General features: G+C 49.5%; 1 protein-coding gene across 1 annotated transcript in view; it reads left to right on the forward strand.

Annotated features, from left to right (window-relative positions):
• Positions 1-15,197, forward strand: part of CTSZ (cathepsin Z) — a 149,588-nt gene that overhangs the window by 94,278 nt on the left and 40,113 nt on the right. The window contains exon 4 of the mRNA XM_069651055.1: positions 5,788-5,938. Coding sequence (XP_069507156.1) covers positions 5,788-5,938 — 151 coding nt within the window. The remainder of the gene's footprint in view (positions 1-5,787; positions 5,939-15,197) is intronic.

A 15,197-nucleotide genomic window follows, 5' to 3' on the forward strand; every position in this document is an offset into this window, starting at 1 on the left:
TTCCATATATATACATACATACATATATACATACATATATATATATATACATACATATATACATACATATATATATATATATATACATATATATATCCTTTCTTACATGGCATCCTCTCATGGGGTAGAATCAGAGGTATTTGAAAACGCCAGGCTCTTTACTTTTCCTCGGCACAACCTCTCTTTTTGTGTGCTCCTTTCCTTTTCTTGTGCACACTTGCACTGCCCTTTTTACTCCTTTTGTGCGTCATGCCTCTTGCACGCTTCTTCTACTTTACCACGCACCTGTGTGCTTGTTTGTCTTTCCAGGTCACTTGCAGCCCTTTTGCATTATTCTTTCCTTTCAAACCTTTTCTATTTTCCTTCATGCCTCTTGCACCTCATGGCATTTGCATTCCTTCACTGTTCAGTTTTACTTTATTTATTCTTGCACACAAGCACTTATACTTTACACTGTTACTTGTATCAACGTTTTTGCACTCTTAGAAATCTTCCCATTAACTTCAATTGAACACTTTGAACACTCCCACAAACGCTGTCCTCTTTCTTATTAACTTCCAGTATCACTATGTATTGCGCTCTTCACAATCCAGCTCTGCAGTGCATTCAGACTCACTGGCATGACTTCTTCGCTTGGCCCACAGGGCACTTTGTTCCGAGGTCAGGGTCTCACCGCCTGCCCCTCGGACACTCCTGGGCTGTCTCACTGGCCCAGGGGAACAAGCACTCTCATACACAGGTTCTTCAGGGTTCCAACACGCCTCTCGGTTCCCATATGTGGACCTTTCTTGGCTCCTTGGAGCCACAGCTCCCTTGCTACACTTCTGCTCTCTCACACTTCATTTCCTCAGCGTTCAGTTCTCCTCTCAGCTCGCTCTCTTGCTTGCTCTCCTACTAGCTCATAAATCTGAGTCAGACCACACCTTTTATCCTTTTATAGTGAAAAGACCAGTCAAGTGGAGTCAGGTGTGAATGGTTAGTATCAAACGCCTGACCCTTCCTGACTCAATTAGTGGGACACTGAGTTGTTTCTATGATAGGTTGCCCTCATTTTCCCCAATGTTATTCCCATGGGTAATCTTTACTGATCTTAGTTGCCTCTTCCTCGTCTCAGTATTTGTTGGAAATGAGCAAGGGGAGTTGGGGTGAGATTGGAAATACCCCATAAAGGCTGAGGGAAAGTAGGCTGGGGTGCTGTTGGGACCGGGGGAATGTCTCTCCTTTGGCTATCCTCCTCCCAATCTCTTATGACCCTCCACTCAGGTGATCCTCCCTCGCTTGTCCACCCCCAGGGTCGGGATCAAATAGCAATGGCCCTTCACTGGCCACCAGAATGGAAGACCCAGAGGGAGGGAGGGAGTGGGTGGGTGGGAGAATACCGTCAGGTTTCTCACACTTACTTCCCGAAGGCATCCAGTTTGCGGCCCTCGTTCTTTGGCAGCACAGTGCATTTTAGCGCTTGCAAATGGGTTTTCCTACTTGCTGCCCCCGACAACGGATTCTAGTGTGGGTTGGGAAGTAAGGCATTTAGGTGTGGAGTCTAGTGCCTTAAACTTCTTTTCCCATCTGCCTTTAATGTCTGGTTCTGTAAACGGATCCAATATTACCCCTGTGGTCAAATAAGAAGCATTCTTTTTTCTCCTCCGTTGGGACTAGGCTAAATTCCTGGCAGGCTTTAGAGATGGCGACGTGAAATGCTCCTATGTCGTCCGGTGGCAAAGGGTTGGGAGTTTCTTCTTGGGGATCATCTGCTGGGGTATCGGTATCCCCAATCAGTGGTCGGGGGGTGGGGAGGGAAGAGACGCTGTCGTGGTAGAGTCAGCGTCTTGTGGGTTGTCAGTTTCCGTACCGGGGAGTTCACCTTCCTCCTGTTCCTTGTCCCAGATAGTGGGCAAGGGTGGCGGAACAATAGCTGGCCTTGGTAGCACTATGGACCGGGGAGGCCTATGCTGCACAGTGGGCCTCATTACGACCAAGGCGCTAATGGGTTAACGGTGCCGTAAACCTATTAGCGCCTAATTACGAGGTCCCTTTGCGAGACCCGACCTTAATGGCTGGTTTTACCAGCCGTTAAAGTAGGGACCCGCAAAGGGACCTTGGTGCTAAGTACGGTGCCATAATTTGCGGCACCGTACTTAGCGCCTTCCCCATTCCCATTGAGCCCTATGGGGCAAAAATGGGAATGGGGAAGGGCCATGGCGGCATGGGGAATTACCGCCCCGCCAACCTTGGAATGGGGTGGTAATTCCCTTTTCCGCCATGGCGGACACCGGCCTGGACCATGGTGCTAATAGCACCATGGTCCTCCGCCTGGGTCATAATGAGACCCCGTGTCTCCCTGCTTACACTTAAGCCTTCTGGTGTTGGCAGGACTCCACCGATCTGTGCGATGACCTTGACTCTGTAGGTGATGTTGCATGGATGAGGGATATGGACTTGGTTTGCGACGTCCGTCTGGACCTGGACGGTGACGTATGTGTGAACTGTATTCTCGACCCTGTAGATGACCTGGCTAGCGACCCGAGTGGTGAGACTGGTCGACGTCCTTGAGGTGGTTGCTGTGCATACTGCTGCTCTGGCTGGACAGGCGGTAGTCTAGTCTGCAATTGTGACAGCTCTGCTTGTAAGACTGAGAGGACTTGAAGCGACAGTAAAGCTTGTGGGTTTATGCGCGGCTGGGTTGGGTGGCTCGTGAGTGCAAAACTAGGCCCATGCCCAACATTTCAGGCCTTGAAAAACTTTTTTGCCTTGTCCTTATCCATTCCTTTCCAATCCAATCCAATCCTGTGACGTCTCCTAGTACTGGAGAAAATAGTTGGTTTTCTTGACAGGAAAGTAGGTTTTTCTTGAACAAAACTTATTTCTCTTGAGGAGAAAGAACTCGAGGACGCCTTCCAGCGTGACATGCGGTTAGAAGCAGAAGGGCAGGGGAGGAGGGGTTTGCTACTCGATGTACCATTGGATGGGTCTAAAGCACCGATAACGAAGGTGACAGCATGCAAAATGCACCTAACCTTTCTTTTTATAAAGTCATATCTGTTAGGCAGAATCCTGTGCAGTGCCCTTAGGGGGCACTACACACAATTGAGACCACAGGTGGCAATACAAATTTACCTTTGGTACAAGCCTGTACTACTAAGTTATAGTGGTAGCAGTACAGCCAGGTTTATCTCAAGAGTATATGAGAAGTAGCAGAGATTACACAAAGGGACCACAATTACTGTGACTCAAGCAAACACTGACTCAAGGTTTCAGGTAAAAAATATAAGTACATTTATTTTTAAACCATCAGTTATAAATACAACACCTCTATTAAACGTTAAACAAAACCACACATTAAATATACTACAACTAACCAATTCACTTTGTACAGTATGTCTCAAGGTAAGTACCCCGTGTTTGAATGAACCGGTGTTATGAACAAAACACAATGCCGTGGATACGGTTGCGATCACTTTTTGACAGTTCGGTCTACTCAATAAACGCGTATCCGTGACATGAAATGCTACCGGGGCAAAAGCACACTTAGCACCCGAGATACCCAGAGGAAGTTGGAGGTAAAAATCACAGGCAATATTTAGGTTAGGAAGGCAGTATCGGGAAAGACTCAGAAACAGGAGTACAAAAGTCAAAGGGTCGGAGCCAGGTTTAAGTGACACCGGAGACCTGTGCCGAAGATCACACCATTAGACAGTTCACTATTCAGTGTAGCCCAAAAGTACTTGGGATATTGTCAATTTTCGGAAGCAAAAGTTATAAGAAGAAGGGAAGACGAGGACGAGCCTTGAGGATGAAGAAAAAGGGATTCTCCCAGTTTCCTCGAGTAGAGCACAGTACCTTATTCCAACGATGCAGCTGGTGCCCTGGCAGTTGTTCCTGTTGGTTTCCCGCAGACCCACGATTCCTGGAGCTTCGTTGTGAAGGATGACGTCTGAAGGGGGTCTGCACCACACAGGGATGAAGCCGGTAGCAGCGACAATGAAAAAGGTGTGCTCCTTAAAAACAGGAGAGGCTCAGCAGGTGGCTATCCGGACCACTACAGCAGTGTGCAGCGATTTCGACAATGGCGGAGATCTCTGGCTGAAGAAGATGAGCTAGTTATCCCCACCAGACTAAAGGGAAGACGACCCCGGACTGGATCTCCTCTTCGTTGTTGAAGGGAAGATAGCTCAGGACTGCACCAGGGCTTCACCGCAGCAGCCATCGTTCTCTCAGCTTCTCTTCGGTTCCTTGTAGTCCCAGGTGACTGACTTCTAGCCCAAGAGACCTGCCTTTTATGCGCAAAACCCCCATTCACACAGCCTGGCTGTCAATCACGCAGCAGGGGGGTTGTCCAGCCAGGACACCCACCTCAGCCAATCATGGCAAAGTGTGACTTGGGTTTCCTAGGAAACCCTGTGCAGGTGGTGACTACACCCCTTCCCCACATTCAGTCTACCTAGACACCCAGGCGCCAAGGGCTTCTCTGCAGAAGCCCGCCAAAAGACGGTGAACAAAGAAGGCGAACCTAGTTTGCCGCGCAAAGTAAAACACAAGAAGGACTTTAACAAAAAGAAATGGCGAATAAACCCAACCGGAGCCAAAAGAAAGACGATTTGGTCAAGCAGGTTTATATTCGAGGCTAATATAATAGCCAAGAACAGTACCACGTTTATCTAATATAATCTCGTTAGAAAAGTTAGGGTAGATACCACTGCCACCAGCCAAGTCTAAATGTTAAGAGCGAAACAATGCTCAGGGAGGTACAGACAGAAAAGGGGTTCAAATTAGCCCTTTCCAGTACTCCGTGTAAGATGGGGTGTACTGGGTCTGTGGTAAAAATGACTATGTAAAGTAAATGGCAACTTTACCTTTCTCTGGGGGACAGTAGTCAGCCCCAGCGAAATGGAGTCAGGGGGAAGTCTTAAAGACAACCCTGGGTTACTACACTGAAGGTGCTGTGTAACCCGTACAAGAACAGGGGCAACTGGCGTGGTGTGCTCCAGTGCCCAAGATCACACAATGATTAAAAACACATAGGCCAAAACACATGTAAGAGTGGAAAAAGGATGTACACTCTTACCAACTCCAGAAATCCAGCAAAGCTGCTGGGGGACTCACTAGGTGAGGGGAAATTAGCCCTAGAAGGAGAATTCTCCCTAACAATATCCAAAAGGGTAACCGAGGATACCCAGCTTGACGCCGGGAAATATTCACAGTATGTGAATCTACGAAAGATCCAATGTTGGAGAGGTCTAGTTAGACTTTGCATTATGATTTCTGCCTGGATTAAAGGGCCACCCATATATTTTTGCAAGGAATAATCTGTACCAATTATTGAAGTCCAAAACTCAAGTGCAGGATTTCCAAGCATATTGGAAAAATGGTGGTTAGAAGAAATATGGTGTATGGTAAACTTTGCTAAAACAATTTCTTGTTAAATATTTAACTACATCCGACTGCGTGTGGATTTGTCAAGGTCCCACGAGTTTAAAAAGAAACAAAAGTCACAAAACCCCAAGCAGCATAATGAAATAAAACTGCCCCTAGGTCTCAAAACAATTTTAAATATAGGTAGAGTAGTTGATGCTCACCTTCCAAACAGGGGAACATAACGCAGGCTGCCCCAGCCGGCTACTCCGGATGGGGCATCCAGCTGCAGATGTGAGATATTTCCATAATGTTTTTTTAAACTTGCCCGGGAGAATTGAGGGAAAAGAAGATCACTTTGGAAGACTGCATGAATTGCGGTGACTTTGCCCCTTGAGTGGAATACTCATGCCTTGCCGAATGCCATTTGTCTTGCAGATTGTGACGAGTTTAACCAGTGTGGGACCTGCGTCACATTTGGGCAGTGCCATTGGATTAGGAACTTCACACTTTGGAAGGTCGGTGACTTTGGTTTTGTCAGCGGCAGAGAAAAGATGATGGCAGAGATCTATGCCAACGGTCCAATCAGGTGAGTGGGCATATTCAAGACCTCACAAGAGAGCCTCAAGTTGGGCTACAAGTTGACTTTCATTTTGTGCACCCTATTTGAATGTTGGGGGTAGCCTGATCCACAGTTTGTGTCCTAGACAGTTAAACACACAGTGAAAGTGTGAATTAAAAGACGCAAATCTACATCTCCACTCCAAGCATCACTTTGGAGCAGCAACCTCTGCATTTTAAGGGAGTAGTAATGAGTTAAAAGTTGTAGGCTATCACCAGATTAACCCAGATCAAACAGCAGCTCAAAACTCTGTTGAACTAGCCTCCCAATTGAGACCTACACCAGACACATGCATTGAAACATTCAGAAAGGTAACGGCTTGTTGTGCATTTGAAGTACTGAAGCGTCCTGCTCTTACTCCTTCCCAACTTGTTGGGCATGCCTGGAAACAGCTTCTGTAAAAGAGGATGTTATCCCTTTAAGAGTTTTAGAATGGGGCTGATGGACTCTGGCCCCCCTCTGCGAGCTGGCCCCACATCCCCTCCACCTGTACATCACCAACAGTTACCTCCCAATTCCTGCTTTTCTGCCCAGTCGGGTGGATTGGGGAAGAGCTTCCCCATCCACCTGACTTTTTTGACCCGCGTATTCTTCTTTATGTCTCCCTACCTTGAGGGGTCTATTTTGATTTCCAATATTCACCTTCCACCCCACACATGCGGTGGAAAACCGCTCTCAAGCTGCACATAAGATGCAGTAAGCACTTCAAGCGGACAGCTTTCACAGACCCTGCGTGCCCTGTGTTTGGTGCTTCCATCTGTTCAGTACCTACCAGTTCTGTGTTGTTGCTATCAGATCGCTGAGAAGTTGTTTAATCTCCATGCTCAAGAAGCGTCTGGTACCACAAGCCACGTATACTTTGGGCAGGGATGGTAGCCTTTGCATCCCTGTGATATGAGGTAATAAAAAGGTGAAGGCATGGTCTTCCACTGCCTGTTCAGGAGTTCACTCTGGGTGTACGCATCTGAGAGTACAGCTTGGTGAAAAGCTCCACATCGCAAGGCTTGGCCATCGGTACCAGACAACCCTTTCACTCCGGACAAGGTTCGAAAGGTACTGGAGAGGGGCTGTTTCTGCCTCGGCACCGTCCCGAACAGGGAAAGGTCACTCAGAGAACTGCAAGTTCAGAAGAAGGTGGATCCTAGCTCCCTGCGTTCAGAGGTGGAGTCTGGCCAAGCAGGCTACAGGGTACCTAGATCCAATACTTTGATAAAAAGAAGCATGAAATCTTCCAAGCCACCCCATGTGAGGAAAGCCATAGGCCTCATTTAGCACTGGGCTCGGTAGTGTCTGAAGATTCTTCAAAGCACAACAAACAAACACTAACACTGTCACTCTTCCAAATCAGAGGACAAGGGAAGCGCCTTAACAACCTTTAGGAACTTCTGTTGGAAAAGAGCGTCTCCCTAGTTCTAGTTCTCTCCACCTGACAATCTTCCCTCACCCTTTGTTACTGATTTTCTTAAACACTGTACAAGTCCCGAAACCAGTGGTACTCCTTCCCTGCCTAGGTCCGAGATCCTGGTATTGGTTGACTCCTCCACGTACCATATGGCCTTGTTGGAGTAAGTCGACTGCAAGCACTCAGTGCCATCTTTAGATATGGTTCAGTCTTCTTTCAATGCGGTCATGCATGCGGTAATAAAACACCATTCATAGAAAACAGCAGCCATTCTGAAATGGAGGTTTAGCGCCGCGCTGCAGCCAGGGCAGTAGGCCCTGGCCAAGAATATAGAAATAAGTGTGTGCATGAGGGTTCGGGTTACAGCATAGGGGGCAGTGAGAAAGACCAAATCAGCGGAAATTCAAAAGCCTCTCATTGTCTCATATTGTTAGCACATGTATCCTAGAAGGAATGCGCCCTGCAAAGCCATGAGGGGGCCAAGAGCTCCCTGTGAGAGGTTATCCCACGAGAAGGAGGGCACAAGCCTACGACCTTCACCAGTCTAAACTAAGTCATAGTGCCTGTCTGCCCCCATCCCAAGACACCTGCATTCCAATGTACCTGCCAGCCCCAGACCACCTACCATAAAACTGTTATATCTTCAATCTATTGGGAAGATCAGAAAGACTGGTTCACCACATCCTGGATCCCTGTAATTTGTGCTGTGAGGTGCCACATCATCGGCAAACAGGCCTATTTTGTGGTATGCCCCTGCCCATCGGACTCAGCGGATCTCCCTGTTCTACCTAATCCGATGCACAAAGGGTTCCAATTTCAGCGCAAAAAAGACCAGGGACAGAGGGCATCCCTGCTTTGTTCCTCTCCTTATTAAGAATGGGTCAAACAGCCTCCCGTTCACCTTAACCTTAGTCTGGGGATTCCGATAATTGCCTTGTATCATCTTCATAGTGCGGTCCTAACTCTACCTTCCTCAGTGTCTGTTCCATGAACACCCGGTTGACTCGGTCGAACGCCTTCTCGGCATCTAGCATCATCAGGCAGGCAGGTTTTGCACCTGCCCTCCTTCCCGCCTCATCTATAACGTGGAGCACCCTTCTTATGCTCCACGTTAAGTACTCCGACCTTTAATAAACACTGATTGGTCCTACTTCACTAGACCCTGTAGTAACCCTTCTAACCTTGCCGCTAGTACTCTTGTGTATAATTTAGCATCTATGTTGATATGGGGCGGTACGAAGAGCACAGGTATGGGTCTTGCCCCGGCTTCGGAATGAGAGCGATGTGTGCCATGTTCATAGATTGCGTTATCTCCCCAGTTTCCCTAAACCAATTGAACACCTTAGTGATGACTTTGGCAAGTAATTCCCTAAATGTTGTATAGAATGCTGCCGTTAGTCTGTCCTCCCCCGGGCTTTTGTTTCCCTGCAGCCGCGCAATCACTCTTTGCATGCTATGGGTTCCTCTAGCTGTTCTATTTGCTAAGAGGTTAATCGTGGCCCAGCCCAACCTGCCAGGTATGCCTCCTGTTGTCCCCCCTTCGCCGGTTCCTCCCGATATAGCCTCTCGTAGAATTCTCTCACTACCCTAGGTTTGTCCCCCTCTGTTCCCACTTACCGGTCCCCTCTGTTTTCCAAGGTGTCTATAAAGGCTTTATGTTCCCTGGCCCTTATCTAGCACGCCAGCAACGTCCTCACCTTGTTACCATGCTCATAGAACCTCTGCCTGCTTCTTAGTAAGGTGCTCTCCACCGTCCTATTAGTTATCTGCTTGAGTTGCCCTCTCGCATGAGCTAGTCTCCTGGTCACTTTGTTTCCCTCTCCTTGTGCATCTTCTGTAGATCTCGTATCTCCTCCTCCAGTCTCCCCTCTGTTTCTCTTCTTGCCTCACGTTTTTCTTTTGCAACCCTTATGAATTGCCCTTTTATACACTGCTTGAACATGTCCCATCTCTCTCCCGGGTCTTTACATTCACCTCCCTCATCCTCCATGAGTTTGCGTATCTCGTTTTCCATTTGCTGCCCCACCTCACGGTCTCAAAGGATGTATTTTTCTAACCTCCATCCCCCTCGTCCCTCTCTGCTTCTGCCCTCCCTCCCATTCCAGTGAGATCAACGTGTGATCGGATATTGTCATACTTCCAATCTCTGTTCTACTGGTTTTTAGGACTACCCCTCGCGTTGCCATAGTCAATTTGAGAGTATGTTTTATGGGCGTGTGAGAAGGAATAATCCCTTTCTTGTGGGTGGTGCGTCATCCATACACCATTTACCCCCTTTTCTTGGAGTCATTTGAGCAAATGGTTGGACATAATCCCTGTCTCGGGCCCCCTGACCTGTTCTGTATGGGGTCTGCTGCAAGAGTAGAGCCCCCTTATATAATTATTTCCCCCTCCCCAAATTTACTGAGCTCTTCCAGGAACCGGTCGAAGAATCCCTCCTGCTCCTGATTGGGGGCCTATACTGATGCCAACATGCATGTATGGCCCTCATTTTCCCTTTGATCAGCACATACCTCTACTCTGTATCTCGCTTTACCTTGACCCTTTCCATTTGTATAGTTTTATGCAAGAGGATTGCCACCCCTGCTCGCTTAGTCCCAGCTGTGGCGTGGAATTGAAATGGGTAGTTCCTTTTACGCAGTCGTCCCTCACCTCCCTTTGACAAGTGCGTTTCCTGTCGGCAGACTATTACTGGCCCCTCGGTCAATCTCCCTTAGAACAGTTGCCCTCTTATTAGGGCTGTTGAGTCCCCTTACATTCCATGAAATTAGTTTATACATCCCTTCTCATCTCGAGTTTCCCTCTGTTGCCCCGGCACCCCCTGTTCCCGCTGATCGGTTGAGCTTCCGTCCTGTAGTATCTTGCCATCCCTCCCTCCAACTTGTGATTATCCCTGGATCCGTTGTCCAGGTTCTTGACGTGGTCCCCTCCTGTGAACCGTGGATAGCTTGCCCCTCCTCCACCCGCTTGCATAAGTCCCCTCACTGTACCCCCCCCCCCCAATCAGGCTATATTCTAGTCCTTGTGTTCTTTGTAGTGAGCTACTTCCCGGGTCACTATGCTCACAGTCAAGTCGTCTTGTGCTTCCTTGTAGTACACCCTTCAGGCCTGGCTTGTGCCACATCTGATTTTTCTCCGAGTAGGTTTTCGCACTGTCCCCTCTCATCTTGCCTGTGCCATCCCCAGGGCTCTCAGACAGTCCTCCACCTGGGACACAGTCTTTTCAACGTTGCCCATACAAAGTTGCAGTCTCGTCAGGATGAGCCACCTATATCTCATTTTCCTCTTGTTCAGTTCTTCCATAAGTGGTTTGAAAGACCACCTCCTTGCCAGTGTAGCTTGGGATAAGTTGTCGAAGAGCTGGACTTCACACCCCCGCACAGAGACCTTCCCCTTCTTCCTGGCCACCCCTAGCAGCTACGCTTTGTCCTTGTAATTATGCATTTTCACTAATATGTCCCTGGATCTCGCTCCTTGGTCGGTGCTCCGGATGCCCACTCTGAGTGCCGTTTCTATCTCCATACTTCAAGCTGGATCTCCCTCCACTAGCTTCTCAAACAGTTCTTGACTGCAGCCTTCCAGGTCCAGGCCCTCCACCAGGTCTTTAATTCGAACATTGTCTCTCCGCAATCTGTTTTCTAAATCCTCATATTTCTTCTTCAGTGCCCTTATTCTCTCTTCCTCCTCCTGCGTCAGCTGTGACCATTCGTTCCCTCTTGTATCTAGCTCCGTCAGACGTTCTTCCATTTCCATTACCCGCTCCCCAACGGAGTCAATATCTTTCCGGTTGCTTGTAATGGCCTGTGATAGTTCCTCTCTAATGCTTGCTCCTTCTGCCTTAACAGTTTCCGTGAGCTCGCCTTTGAATTGGACCAGTGCTGCCGGAAGGTCCTCTTTTGTGAGCGCCATTCCCGTGTTGCTGTGGTCTTTCGAGTTTCCAAAAGGAAGCTTAGTTTGAATATGTTCCTTGTGATGCTTTTCTCCTTCCCACTCTTCTGTGTTAGTGTTCTTCTTCTTTGGTCCCATCGACTTTCCTTTATTCCATTCCTGTGGGTGCCTCTGGTTGCAGTCCCCCCCAGTATTCTGTTGCTCTTCATCTTCCTGCAGCTCAGTTGTCATCCCCCTTCTCCCTCCGGCCCAGCCCTTTGCTCTTAGGTATTCCCTCCGATCATTCCCCCTGTCCTTCCTCTTCATCGGATCCCCTCCCTGTCTGCTCCGGGGCCGCTCACCTGGTGGCCCCTGGGTTCTCCTTTGCCTCACCATTGCTAGCACCAGTCGCTGCCCCTTTGCTGCCTCTTGCATTCGCCTCTCGAATCAGTGAGGATCCTTCACTCTCTGGTCCTGCACCTGATGGACCCTGGTGCCTCTATTGCTCCTGGGCTGGGCCACACTGAAATGAGCTCTTGGTGCTCACCACTTTTCCAGACTCTCCTGGCTCTCAGGGAATCATGCTATTTCCTGGGCTTGGGGGGGGGGGGGGATCTGTTGTGCACCGTGTTCATCCAAATGCATTCAGGCCTATCTCAGTTTACCAGGTTTCTTCAGTCAGTTATAGGATATGGGCCTATGGGGCCCCCTCTTCATCACTGTAGCAGCCGTCTCCGACTTTCCCTTCTCCCACCATGCTCTTGTAGGCTGGGTGTGTGCCTGTGCTCCCTCTTGCTGTCTTTCACCCCTTTTGGGCCAGACTCCTCCTCACCTGGATTCTCGCAGCTATACTCGGGTAGCTCCGGTCCTCCTCTCTCTCTCGCGACTTCCGACCAGCTGCTCTCCGCTCCAATGTCTATTCTTTAGCTCCTCACCTTGGGCCGGTACGGCTCAGATGGGATAATCCTCCCCAGTCCGGTGCCTTCTTCACGTCGCCAGCCGCTCCGTCCCTCCTCCACAGCAGCGGTCGGCTCCCAGGATCGTCTCTGGCTCCTCCTCTAAAGGTAGTTCCTCTGCCCCTGGCTACCGCATTCACCGGTCCCGGCGACTGTCTTTGCGCTGGCTGAGTTGCTCCTCACAGCAACTGGGGCCCATGGTGCTGTTGGGCAGGTCCTAGGTGTTGCGGTCCTCTCCAGGATCTCCCACCTTCCACATATACTGGTTTCATACCTCTTTGCCCGCACCTACGTTCCTCGCTGATCAGCCATGCAGTGCTCTTCACACGCCTGCTTCCTCTTCCAGCCTGCAGGATCCCAGTGCTGTGTCTCTCTGCCTGGGTCCGCCTCGCTCCGCGGAGCTAATGAGAGCGTCTCACCATTTTTTCACCCCGGGCCTTCTCTCCGCAGCAGCTTTCTCCTCCGACCTCATGGGACCTCTCTCTTTCAGTGGTCGGGATGCCTCGCCTCCTCTCTGCGCGGTCTCCCCACTATACGCTTAATCTTTCTTTCTCTTGTCAAGTGTGTCTGATGTCGAAGTCTCTCTTATTGCCACGGGTCAGGACAGAGCTCCACTATCCCACGTCCACTTAGCCCGCCATCTTGGCCACGCCCCATCCATATGAGTTATAATGATCTAAAATTGAATGATTTCCACTGCCCTAGTGCTAGCAACCCCAGACTATACTCAAGAATTGTGCCTGTTCTCTCACTCCATTGGCTAAATGACAGCCGTACTTACCCAGAAAAGCACTATGGGCCACAAGCCATTGGCCTATTACAGTGGATTGCTGGATTCAGTCATGTAGGGCCTATTCCTTTGCAAACAGGCGATTGCTGCTGCTGCTGCAATTGCAATAGAAAAGAGTTCCACAATTACTATGGGGTGTTTCATGGCATTGTACGCGGAGCATGCAGTATTCACCATGCTAGAGCGTTATAAATCTACATCGACTACACAGCGGGCTTCCGCATATGAGATAATTTTGTCTAGCTCAAACATTCACATAGTGCGGTGCAGGACAGTGAACTCTGCTACATTTTTAACAGAAACGTGCACGGAGGAAGACCTTACTCAACATGATTGACACTTTTGAGGGATAGGAGGAAGCCATACCTAAAGCGAAGGGCAGACCACTTGCGGGGGGTGGTACTTTTTGTTGATGGTTCAGCAACTACTGACAAGGGAACGTGCCAGAGACATACGGGTGCGGCAGGCGGCTGCCTAGTGGACGGCAAGTACAAGACACTAGGGCAGAAAAGGTTCCCCATGCATTACTCAGATCAAGCAGCAGAGCTAATTGCGCTCATTGAAGCGCTTCCTGCTTCTTAGGGGTGTCGTGAGACTATCCAGATTCTGCAAAAGGCCCCACTATAGTGCATTCTAGGCTGGCAAGGTGTAAAAGAAGGGACTTTAGGAGAGCCGACTCCTCCCCTGTTCAACAAGTTAATTGATGCCCTTTCTCAGCCCCCCATGATATGATATTTATAACGCGCCTATACACAAGTGTTTCAAGGTGCGGCAAGGGAGAGGGAAGACAGAGACAACGATCTTACAAGGTCAGGTGACATTGAAATCGCGCAAGTGCAGGAAAGGGGGTTAAGGGAAAGTGCGGGGAGGAGCAGTACATAGGATCAACAGTAAAAAAATAAATAGAATGAATAAAAACAATGGGTAAAAAGTGTGGCCAGCTTGTGGCAAGTGCAGGGGTGAGTGCAGACATCAAGTGTCAGGAGCTGGTAGGGATACAGTAACAGCCCCAAAGTGCAGGGGATATCTGGGAGGCAGTGCAGGTGTGCAGCTGGCGGGGGAGGGGACCTGGGCCCGAGGTCAAAGGGTTGCAGGTGACCAGTGCAGTTTTATTCAGGGGTTCAGCAGGGGAGAGGAGGAGAGACAGCAGAAGCAAAGAGGAAGGTCTTGAGGTGCTTCCGGGACCGGAGATGGTTCTCCTCAAGTTGCAGGGAGGCTGTTCCAGAGGGAGGCCCCAGCCGAGGAAAGAGATCTACCACCAACTTGTTGCTTGGAGAAGCGACTGACCCCGAGGGAGTTGGAGGCGGACGAGCGAAGAGTTTGAGAAGGAAGATATTTAGGAAGAGTGAGTTGAAGGTATTGAGGCCCCAGGCCACAGAAGGCCTTGTGGACAATGCAGAGGGGTTTGAACTTAATCCTCGCAGCCACTGGGAGCCAGTGCAGAGATTTCAGTCCTGAAGAGATACGATCCCTGGGCTTGAGACCAAGGACAAGTCTCGCAGTCCTGTTCTGGATGAGTTGCAGAGAGTAGAAGCAGGAAAATTTAGAAAGACTGTTACAGTAGTCCAGCCTAGAGAGAATCGGAGCTCTGCAGACGGGGAGCTTCTGGGGGAAGGAGAGGAAAGGAAGAATACCTCGGAGGAGGTGAGCTGGTAGAGTGACTTCTTAGAGACGTCAGAGATGTGAGGAGAGAAGGAGAGTGTGGAGTCGAAGATGACTCAGGTTTTTAGCCTCACAGGTGGGAGAAGGAAGAGGGCCAAGAGAGGCCGGCCAGAGAGCGATAAGAAAGGAGGGAGCTTGTCTGCCGATGAGGAGAATCTCAGTCTTACTGTCATTAAGGCAGAGATAATTGGCGGCACACCACTCCTGGATAGCGGACAGTTAGAGAGGAGAGAAGCAGAAGAGGTGGCGGAAGGGACCCTGAAAATGAACTGAGTGTCATCCGCATAGCACTGAAAGTTTGGGCAGAGCAGCAATGCGGTGGGCAAGAAGTGCCAGGTATTGGTTGAACAGCCAGGGAGAGAGGTTAGACCCCTGGGAAACACCACGGGTAGAGATAGAAGAGAGGAAGGACCCAAGTTGGACCTGGGAGGGTCGATCGGAGAGGAAAGAGGTCAGCCAAGCCAGGGCCTGATCGGTGATACCCAGGTTATCACAGAGACGGTTGAGCAGAATGGGATATTTAACCGTGTCAAAGGCAGAAGAGAGATC

The sequence above is a fragment of the Ambystoma mexicanum genome, chromosome 3p (genome assembly GCF_040938575.1).
Source record: "Ambystoma mexicanum isolate Mex_15411 chromosome 3p, UKY_AmexF1_1, whole genome shotgun sequence".
NCBI lineage: Eukaryota > Metazoa > Chordata > Amphibia > Caudata > Ambystomatidae > Ambystoma > Ambystoma mexicanum.